The 10,999-nt window shown below is 56.7% G+C and overlaps 1 protein-coding gene across 3 annotated transcripts in view; it reads left to right on the top strand.

The window, feature by feature from the left end:
• Crmp1 (collapsin response mediator protein 1) overlaps positions 1-10,999 on the top strand; it is a 141,662-nt gene that overhangs the window by 118,528 nt on the left and 12,135 nt on the right. For all 3 annotated transcript variants that reach the window (XM_010641802.3, XM_033758771.1, XM_033758772.1), the window contains 4 exons: positions 1,790-1,851; positions 2,925-3,005; positions 7,717-7,785; positions 9,110-9,230. In XM_010641802.3, coding sequence (XP_010640104.1) covers positions 1,790-1,851; positions 2,925-3,005; positions 7,717-7,785; positions 9,110-9,230 — 333 coding nt within the window. The remainder of the gene's footprint in view (positions 1-1,789; positions 1,852-2,924; positions 3,006-7,716; positions 7,786-9,109; positions 9,231-10,999) is intronic.

Consider the following 10,999-nt stretch of genomic DNA (forward strand, 5'->3'; position numbering starts at 1 on the left):
TGAAACGTCTATCATCTTTTTAGACCACTAGACATTATGTGCAGAGGTGTGGGGTGTGTGTACATTTTCCTGTGGATGTGTGAGTCCTCCCATCGGCGGAACCCTGACGGGCCTCGTATTCTGTGCTGTGGCTGTGCAGTAACAATCACGGGAAGCCTGGCCCCTCCACTTAGTAGCCGGCTCCTGCTGGCCCGACACTTGGCCTCTCTGTGCCTGTTTTTCCAGGGGGTGAGAAGCCAGCCAGAGGCTGTCTTGAGGTCAGACAGGTGGATGCGTGTCCTGTGCTTGGAGCAGCTCTGGCTGCTAGCCAAGCCTCCCTGTCACCAGCCGTTCCTTGCACTGTCCCGCGTGTCAGCGTGCACCTCACTTCCCATGAGACCACCAGTTTCCTATCTTAAGAGGAGCTGTGTCCATCTGTTGTCTCTTGGTAAATTTTCAAAGCCTGTCTTGTCAGGGCTGTGAGGAAAGGAAACACTGGGGCAGAGCTGGGCCTGCAGGAGGTCAGTATTGGTCCTCATCTGTTGCTGTAACAAAACCCCCAAATTTTATAACCTTACGGCTTTGGCGGTCGGACGCCCAGTAGGGGTCTTCTAGGGCTAGAAGCAAGGTGCTGGCAGCGCTGTGCTCCTTCCTGAAGGGTCACAGACCATTGGATCTGGGGAGAGAACTGTCTTTCGCAGCTGCATTCCTGCCTCTCATTCTTACCATTCTTGTGAGGAGGACATTTAAGACCAAGTGTAACGGGTGTCATGAGCTGTAGTCGCCATGTGTGCAGCAGAGCTCCAGAATTTATTCTGCCTCTTGGACTGAAAATCTATGTCCTTTTCTCGGCGTCTTTCCATCTCCTCCACCACCCTCAGCCCCTGCTAGCCACCGTTCTACTCTCTGCAGCTATAAGCTCAGTTTTTTAAATCCCTACTGTCAGTGAGCTCCTGTGGCATTTGTCTGTCTGTGCCCAGTTCACTTCAGTTAGCCTGATGTCCTCTAGGTTCGTCCATGTGGTTCCAAATGGCAGGATCGCCTTGTTTATGGCTGCATAGTATTCTGTGGTGTGTATGTAACACATTTTCTTTATCCAGTCATCTGTGAGTAGACACTGAGGTTGAATCCACTCCTTGGCTGTTGTGAACAGTGCCGCAGTGAACATGGAGTGCAGAGGTCTCTTTGACAGACCGATCTCACTGCCTTTGGATACATACCCAGGAGGAAGGTTGCCAGATAGATCCTATGTGACTCTACTTATTTTTAATTTTGGAGGGAACGTCCACGCTGGTTTCCATAGTGGAGTCACCACTTTTATTCCCATCAGCAGCTGCACAAGGTTTCCCTAGTTTCATAAATTTGACTTTCATGCTTCCAGTGGCTCCCCCTTCGTGCACCATGATTACCAGACTGCTCACCCTGCTTTTGAGAGCCTTTCCCGAGGAAAGGAACAAGGAAACCTTCCCTGTTGCTCACCCACCATCCCTGCACCCCACCCTCTGTTCTGATCCTAAGCTGCCTTGGTTTCCCCCATGCCGTCCTGCTGGAGGCCGTGAGCTGGGGTGGGACTGGGCTTTGCTTCTCCCGCCCCAGTGTGCGTCTGGGCCCGGCCCTGGGGTGTGGCTGCAGACACCGGGGCTGAGGCAGGCGGGCGCCCCACGGTGCTCTTCTCGGCCTCTGCACCCCAGGGGAGCGTGTGCAGGGCGCACGGTGTTCACTGCACGCGCTGTGATTGCTGCTTCCCGGGACGGCCTGTCTCGGTTCCTCCTGAGCACAGGTCTCTTCTCCCTCTCTCCGTCTTGCACAGGTATCAATTCCTTCCAAGTCTACATGGCCTATAAGGACCTCTACCAAATGTCGGATAGCCAGGTAGGTGGACCCGCACCTCCCTTCCACCCGGCAGGGCTGGTGGCCAGGGCAGGGGACCCCAGCAACCCCACAGAATGCCCTGTGGTGCACAGCTCCTGGAGAATGGTGGGTGCTGGCCTGGGCTTAAGGCTGAGCTTTGCTGTGGATTCTGGGGCTCAGACCAAGCTGGGGACCATGGCTCTGCTATGACAGAGGAGGGAGTGGGATTTCTGGCAAGCCCCTTCCCTCTCCACTTTCCTCCCCACAGGAGTCGTAAAATCCTAGCCCCACTGGCTCCCAGCAGTGGCAATGGGGTGTAGGGAGCTGGGGAGGACGTGGCTAGGAGCTGTTCTCCAGGGCTTGCCATTTACTGGGTCCCTGGCCTTCTCCCACCTCTGGGTCTCCTGCTTGGGTCCCTCGTCACTTTCTATCTGCTTCTTAGTGGCCCTGGGAGCCATGGGTGCTCCTGCCAGTGCCTGCTGCTTGCTGTGCAGCCTGGGGCTGCTTTTCCAGCCTCTCTGGGCCTTTCAGCTCATAGCAGTACCTGTCTTACGGAGCTTTGCAGAGGACTGAAAGCAGGAGCTGCTCCTGCAGGTGCCCACAGCAGGTGCCACCAGGTGTTAGGGGGCCGTTACTGGGCATTGCTTTGGGGCCAGAGGGCGTCCCAGGGACGTGGATGTACACAAGAGGCCCCAGGAGGAGGAGCTCGGGGCTTTGGTCCTCACCAGGGCAGATGAGCCACTGCAGCTCCAGGAGGCGCAGGGCAGCGGGCGGCCGCTGTGGGCCGGTGACACAGGCCTGGTGTGGCACGTGCTGTCTGAGTGTTGGGGTCATGGGAGCTTGTGTTTGCAGCCACAAAGGTCTGTGCGGTGACCTAGGTCCCAGCTGTCGTAACTGTGTGCGCTTCTGGGTCCCGGAAGACCTGGGAGGAGCCAGGCTGAGGCTGGGGGTCTGGCAGGCAGCATCCCTATGGGAGCAGCCCTGCTGGGCTTACAGAGGCTGGCAGTGACCGAGCCAGGGGCAGGAGCAGTCCCTACTGACCTGTGCCTGCTGCAGCTCTGATCTCACTCCACACCGTCTGTCTCCCTCCTCAGCTGTACGAAGCCTTCACCTTTCTGAAGAGTCTGGGAGCCGTGATCTTGGTCCACGCGGAGAATGGAGACTTGATAGCTCAGGTGAGCTGTGGGGACGCCCACACTTCGGTCTGCCTCGCTGGGACAGAAGAGGTTGTCATGGTCTTGGCTAAGGGGGGACCGGGCAGTGAGGGCCAAGCTTGCATCCAGGCGTCCCCATGTCTCTTGCCCTGCCTCGGGTGCGGTGTCTGCGGACCATTTTGCTCTTGAGCTCAGTTTTCTGGGGCTGGGACGACTGAGAACCCGGCAGGGAGTACGTGAGGGCAAACGAAGGTCTGGGCAGGGGTACCTCGGCAGCCTGGCACTCGGGGCCGGCACCGGAAGTTGCGTTGTCCTAGGGAAAGGGCAGAGAGTGGGTTGGCCTCCTCGGACCTGTGACCTGGGCCCAGGGACTTCAGCCCAAGGAGCGCTTGTCCTGCGGAAACACCCACCCCTGGAGCTGGGGTCGAGGTCAGAGACGGCACGGTCCTCCGTGTCCTAACACCGACAGGCTTTGGAAGCTGTGGTGGGACCAGGAGGAAACACACTGATCTTCCTGGGTGAGGAAAGGACAGAGTCAGCCGGCAAGCAGCTCCCATAGGGCAGGAAGAGCAGCCCCAGAGAGGGGAGATGGAGGAGGCGGGCATGGCAGGTGGGAGAAGCGCCATTTGTAGGAGGGAGTCAGGTGGCCACTCTGGAGCGAGGCCTTGGTCTCTTAATCCTCTGGGGCTCTTGGCCGTCTTCCTGGCTCTGTCCTGAGTCCCACATCGTTTTTGTGACAGGAAGTGGCTTCAGCAGCTAGTGGTGCTCTCCACCCACTTCCTGCCTGGTCGGACTTGGGGTCTGACGGCCCCCTTTCACTCTGGCCTTTGGCTCGTGCAGCCCAGGCTGCCTGTGTGTCGCTGAAGTCATTCTCTCAGCTGCTTCCTGAACCTCACTGGGGGTCACTCATTAGGGGAAAGACACCACAGATCTCTTCCAGAAGAGCCTGGGGAGGGAGCCCAGGAGCACAGTGGAACTCCCGGGACCCCTGTGGTGTCTTTAAAGGGTCTTTCATGGCTGAACATAAAGCCCTGCCCTGTGCCCTGCATCTGAGTCCTTTCAAAGGCGAACAGGTTTGTCTTGACTTGCGGGTGTCCCAGACTGAGATGAGCTCAGAATCCTTTTCCTTCACTTTGGAGAGGCTGGGAATTTCCGAAGCCATCGGGTCCTGGTCCCTTTTGGTCTGACCGTCCTCCCGTCCACTTCCCTCCCGCTCAAGCCTTTTCGTGTCAACAGCCAAGGACCCAGACGTGTGGAGCTCTCCGCACTCGGCCAGTTCTGTCCCCGCGCAGCCTCGCAGGCAGAGTTGCTGAGTTTTCTGCTGCAAGGACCCCCTCCTCCCCTGGCTGCCCTCTGTTTCCTCCCCTTCCTTCCTTCTCTGCAGAAATAGAAAGCGGCGTAGAACCAATTCAGCACAGACTTCTCTGCGCCATCAAATCTCCTTGTAAACAGCATCCAAAGATGCTTTTGCAAGAAAAACATCTTCAGTACTGAAATTATGCCTTAGTTGACTTAAATCTGCCCGAGCTGTTAGACCTTGCCGTCTCTGGTTTACGTTCTTATAATCACACTTCAGGGCTGTAGACGGAAATAGGATGCCTTCGTGGCTGACAGGGCTGGAGCTCCTGGTACAGATGCGTCTGAGAGGAGGGGCGTGAAGCAGAAATGGGGGAGTTAAAATGAGCAGCGGCACAGCTGGCATCTGGGTGATGTATTAAAAAAAAGAAAGAAACTGAAGTATTCCTGGGGCCAGGAGGCAGCTTGGGAAGTAGTGGGTTTGATCTGGGCCGGCCGTCCAGGGAACCGTTCCAGGGTTACAGCATAAATCCGAGCGGTGGTTTCCTGCTGGGAGGTCAGAGACCAAGAGGAGGAGCCAGTAGCGGAGGGCACCCAGCCGGCTGGGACAGGCTCGATGGTGCACACCCCGCCCTGGGCAGCAAGCTGAGTGTTTACACGGCTGCCCACTTACTCAACACTTCGCTGATACAAACACGGACCCCAGTGCACAGAAGAGAAGCTGAGGCCCAGAGAGCCTGCCCACCGTGCCAGAAAGCATGGAGATGGGTGGGTCTGGGGCTGGCCTTCCCTGATCTCAGCGTCCTCATGATACCCCAAGGCCACGTTTCTTCCCAAAGGAGGGCCCTGCAGGAGGCTCAGAGGCTGGGGGGCAGCTGGTGGGTTTTAGAGCTCATTTCCTAGAACCCTGTGTCTTTGCTGTTTTTCTGTTGCTGTAACAGAATACTCAAGTCTATGTAATTGGGAAAGACAAAGGGTTTGTTTTGTCTCACAGTTCTGGAGGCCCAAGAGCACCGTGCTGGTGTTTGTTCAGCTTCTGATGAGGGCCTTGGACTCTCGGTGCACGGCAGAAAACCAGAAGAGAGGCCAGATGTGGCGGTGTCCTCCTGTAATCCCTGCACTCCGGAAGGCTTGGGTGGGAGGACTGCAAGTCTGAGCCCAGCTTTAGTGATTTATTGAGACCCCGTCTCAAAATAAAAACTAAAAAGGGCTGAAGGATGTAACTCTGTGAAAGGCCCTGGGCTCAACCCTCAGGATCAGCAGTTGCACAGGAAGGGGCAACTGCCCAAAGCAAGGGTGAAGCCCCGCAGGGCAGGTGTTAGCTCCTGACGCCGGACTCTGACCTCTGACGAAGTGTCACCTTGGACACCCCAGGGCTCAGGTGGAGCCCAGGCCCTGGCAGCCCTGACCCACGGCTTTGCTGGGTTCAGTCCCTGTGGCAGCTGTCTGGGAGCAGAGTCAGCTGCTGCTGCTTTCTGAGGCAGGGGCCACCCCAACCCCGGGCCTGCAAGTTGTTGGCAACAGTGTTAGTTACTTTCTTTTGTTGCTGAGACAAAATATCTGACACCGAAAGTGAAAGGGGGAAAGGTTTATTTAGCTCAGTTTGTAGAGGTTGCAGTTCATCATCGGCTGGCTCCAAGGCAGGGTGGCAGGGAAGAGGGGCAACAGCTCGTGGCAGCAGAAGACAGCAAAAGCAACAAGGGAACCTTAGTCTTTCTGCCTCTTTTCTCTCATCCGGACTCCTGGGATTAGGGGCGGGGCCAAGCCGATCGGTGGCTTTATTTACTTATTTATTTTGGTACTGGGGATCAAACTCGGGACTTTGTGCTTGCGAGGCAGGTGGTGGACCCCGGAGCTAAATCCCAGGCTCCAGTGGACTGATTTAGTAATCGTATGCCCTCAATCCCAGCATCACACACTCTAGATTCAGCCACCTCTGAAAAGCCTGATGACCGCATGAGGCTTTGAGGGGACACCTAGACCCAGCCATGACAGACAACTTTTGAAACCCGGGTGGAAGCCACCAAGATGCTGTAGCTCGTGTATCCCGGGCCCCTGCATTGGCAGCACGTGGGCCCTGCCAGGTGTTCTCCCCTGTGGGGCTGTGGCCTGAGCTCCAGTGGGTCCCTCGGAGGCAGGGCTGGGTGCATGGAGCTGAGACCTGGCAGGACCCAGAAGGGACCCCTTTCTGCCCTCGGCCCTGCTCCTGAGGGGTCCAGCACAGCACCTGGCTCTGTGCTACTGCTCCGATCTTTTCAGATCCCACCCTGGGCCACACTGCAGGACTCCCTGCCCACCGTGCTTGCTCTTCTGCATGCCACCTGGCTGCACCTTCTCCAAATTTTCATGCCCCTTTTCCTTTGTAAATGATAAATTCTGTCTCTAAGTAATTCCCCTTTCCTTAATCTCAGTATAAGCGGTAAAAAGGAGCCACTCCGTTCCTTTCATCTTTTGCTGTTTAGCCGGAAATTCTAGTTCATTGCTTTTAAATCTGTCTTCCGTGAAGTCCGGGGGCCCAACCTTGGCTCAACCAAGGTCTCTGTGGCTTCGACACTGTCTGCCGATGAGAGGTCCTGGTTGCCCCCCGGGATCTCAGAGTGGCCTTTCCTCCCCACATCCCCCAGCATGCTGGTCACCACCACCCAGCCGGTCTGAGGAATTCCATTTCCCAGGTCTTCTTGTCCCCGAGCTGGTGCTGGCACCGGCTCTCATGCATGTTGGAGTCATCCCAGGCTTTTTCTGGTCTCTTCCTCTAAGCTCTCCCTGTCTCTGCCCATTGTCAGCTCCAAAGCCGCACCCACATTTTCAGACATCGCTATGGCCCAATCTGCCTCTCAGCACCAGCTTTCTGTCCCAGTCTGTTTTCTGTTGCTGTAACAAAATACCTGAGGCTGGTTATAAAATAAAGGAGTTTGTTTTGGGGGTCCTGGTTCCGGAGGGCTGCATGCTGCTCCCTGCACAGTGAGGGAGGGGAGCAGGTGTGGAGCAGAGCGAGTGTTTGAGGGCCTGGGGAGGAGCCAGGCTGGCTTGATAACCAGTCAGTCCTGCACGAACCGACCCCTGCTGAGCGAGAACTCACTGAGGCAAGGAAAGGACTCATGCCTTTCGGTCCTCTCAACACCGAAGGCCGGTGACCCAGCCTCCAGGGAGTGTTGGTGGACATCCAGCTGGGCTCCCTGCTTGCTCACCACTCTTGGGAGATGGAAATAAAGCAGGGTGGGTGTGGACGGGGCGGGCTGGAAGCTCAGCTGCAGGGGAAGGAGGCCAGGCGGAGGTGGAGGTGCAGCGGGAGGACCTGGCTCGAACTGTGCTCCACGGTTAGGCCTCCCACAGACCCTGCCTGGCCTCAGCCGCACCGTTTCTCCTAGCCGGGGCTGGAAGAGCGACTGCTGTCTCTGCTATTCTGTAACCCCGGCTCTGTGTCACTGTCTCCTAGGAACAGAAGCGGATCTTGGAGATGGGCATCACAGGTCCCGAGGGCCACGCTCTGAGCAGACCTGAGGAGGTACAGAATCCCGGCGGGCCTGTGACATCATGGTGCCCGCCCAGTGCCCTTCCATCCAGAGCAGCACAGCCCGTGCCTGGCTCCTTCCCTGGGGCTCTGGTCAGTCAGGGAGGCCGGTGAGAGGCTTTGATCTGAGTCTGGGGGCTTTGCTGTGAGACCCTGTGCACCCCAAGTGTCCGAACTGGATGAAGTCTGTGCCGGACTTGGTACAGACTTAGGTGATGGGAAAACAGAGCGACTGTCCCCCTGCCTGGTGTCCCGGAAGTGAAAAATGGGTTCATTCCCCGGGGGCGACAGCGTGTGTGAGTAAGAGAGGGGCAGAGGGAAGGCAGGCTGGCCTGGTGCTGAGCTGTACCATGGTGGGTGCTGCCCGAGAGCCACCCCTGAGTGGCAGGTTTTTCCTTGTTCTTATCCAATCACGAGCAAGGCTCATGGGCTGTGCTGGGCCCCTGGACAACTGGGCCCTGGACAGATGGGGAGGACTGGGGATAGGGATCATCAGCTCTAGAGCCCGTGGGTGTCGCTGTCACACCATGGCGTGTGACTGATGGCTTCGCTCCAGAGAGCAGGTTTTTCGAAATGACATAGCAGGGCCACAGCAGATTGGAGATTAAAAACAGAAGCAAAAAAAAAAAAAAAAAAAAAAAAAAACAGGAAAAAAAAAAAAGATAAGAAAAAAAAAAAAAAAAAAAAAAAAAAAAAAAAAAAAAAAAGCCAGGTGTGCTGGTATACCCTGTAATTCCAGCACTCTAAGAGGCTGAGGCAGGAGGGTCTCAAGTATGAGCCCAGCCTGGGCAATTTAGTTATTTAGATCCTGTCTCAAAATTTTAAAAAGTAAGTTAAGTGAATGGCTGGTGCTATAGCTCAGTGTGAAGGTCCTGCGTGCAATCTCCAGTATCACAAACAGAGCACAACAAACTGAACTGGTCCTTCAGTTACCTGGTCCCCTGAACGTAGCTGACCTAGAGGCAGTGGAGGTGAAACTGTGTGAGCAGAGGGTCACTTAGCAGAGGGTGGGTGGACCCTGCCTGTGCCCTTGATGTCCTGATCTGCCTCAGTCTCTCCCCTGGGCTGGGGAGAAAACTTCAGACAAGCCTAATAGCATAATCCTGTCCCCTAGGCCTCTAACCAAACTCACTTTGACGTCTTTCTCTTTCCAATTTACAATGTAACCCTCTACTGATGTGGCCGGTTTCCCTTCTGAGCATGTGTAATCAATCAAGGAACATCCAGAGACCTGACTGAGGGAAAGTCCCGGGAACTCGGGGTGGGTGGTGACTGTGCCCCCAGCCTTCTGTGACTTTTGCACTTGGTGTGTCCCCAGCTGGAGGCTGAGGCTGTGTTCCGGGCCATCACCATTGCGGGTCGGATCAACTGCCCCGTGTACATCACCAAGGTCATGAGCAAGAGCGCAGCGGACATCATCACACTGGCCAGGAAGAAGGGTAGGCACTGACCCCGGTCTCCTGGGGGACAGCAGGTCCCCAAATCCATCAGCCGTCCTGTTTCTGAGACACCAGACCCGACAGCCACAGTTTCAAGGAAGGGAGATTTATTTGGCTTGTGGTTTGGGGGGATTCAGTCCACGGTCAGCTGCTCCAAGGCAGGACCGTCATGGCAGAAGGTGCAAGGGAGCCAGGTAGCAGAGTCGGAGAGGAAGGGGTGAGGTGCCAGACATGGACCCCAAGGCCACCCCTCCGTGGCCACCCAGACATACCAAGCATAGTGCCTTACTGATCCATAGGTGGTTCCCAGGCCAATCAAGTTTGATAGTTAAGCTTAATTGTCACAGTCTCAAGGAGGGGCATGTCCAGCGGTTCAAGTTTATTTCCAAGGCCACTCTGAAGGGAGGAGGCAGAGGTGGCATTTCAGGTTTGTTTCCTGGTGTGTCCATGTGCAGCCACGTGGCCTTGCGCAAGTCCTCGGCCTGTTCTGAGGCTCAGCTTCCTTGTGTGTGGCTGGGGTAATGGTCCGGGGCCTGGTGGGGCCACATGGTGCGGCCCTGTGTGCGTGGAGCTCTGCCAGCTCTGAAGCCCCTCGGTAGTGAACTGCACTGTCCTGCGGGCCTTGGGTCCTGCCTGGCCTCCTCTTGGTCCACCCCTGAGCATGTCACCCTGACCTGCTGTCCTGGGCCACGTCCAGGGCCTCATGGTGGGTGCCTGGGATCATGGGCTGAGAAAGAGGAAGACAATTTCCCAGAAACAAGGCTCCAGGGACAGCATGTACCGGACACCTGAGGTGAGGGACTTTATGAAGAGCAGAGGTTTACTGAGCTCATAGTTTGGTGGCTGAAAGCCTAAGATTGGGTGTCCTCATCTTGCTGGCCTCTGGTGAGGGACCCAGGGCTGTGTCCCAACAGGGCTAGTGTCGTGGCAAGACAGAAGCCAGATGCACTTCACAGTGACCCATCAAGCCCTGCAGGACCTGCTCCTGCCTTGAGAAGCCTGCCTCTCCTGTCGGGATAAACGTTAATCCACAAAGGGGCTGAAACAGTATTCCAGCAGGAACTCAGCGTAAAGGATCATGAGTGACACCTTATCTGAGGCTCTGTGCAGCCTCCCAAGCCCAGGGTTTCCCACGCTCAGGACGCATCTCAGTCCAGACCAAGCAGCACCACTGGTTGGACAGAGCAGCTTGGAGCACCCAGTACCTGTGTTAGGGTTCTTAGCAGCAAGCTGATGGGTGCAGGCCAGACTGGCACAGCCTGCCTGGATTAGTTCCATTTAAAGATAGGGGAACAGGCTGCAGAAATCTGGGGGCAGCAGGAGTGGGGGTTAAGCATGCAGGCTCTGCCGCGCAGCGTGGTGGCCATTACCCCACGGGTTGACTTTTATTTAACTCGGAGTAAACAGAATCGCAAAGGTTGTTTCTTGGGAGCAGTGGTTCACGAGCAGAGCCAGGCTGCTGAAGCCCACATCCGGCTGCTCTGGCCACGCAGCAGGGGCCGGGAAAACACACTGGGCTGCAGGCCACGCGTGCGCAGTGTTTGTCTCTGCGGGGAGCCCTGGGGTTGCCGCCGGCTGGTGCAGGAGAAGCCAGGTCGGTGGTGCAGTTCTGCGGGCGGCGGTAATGATGTGGCGATGCTCCGAGCGGCACTGCGTGCCTGGGGTTCCCAGCGGCTCGGCTGCTGTGCCTGGCCTTGGCGCGGCCTCCAGGCCTCAGCTGTGTGTGTGACCTCCTCGTCTGTGTCTGTGCTCGCCAGGGCCCCTCGTTT

This window comes from Fukomys damarensis, unplaced genomic scaffold (genome assembly GCF_012274545.1).
Source record: "Fukomys damarensis isolate Sample0158 unplaced genomic scaffold, DMR_v1.0_HiC HiC_scaffold_35, whole genome shotgun sequence".
Classification (NCBI taxonomy): Eukaryota; Metazoa; Chordata; class Mammalia; order Rodentia; family Bathyergidae; genus Fukomys; species Fukomys damarensis.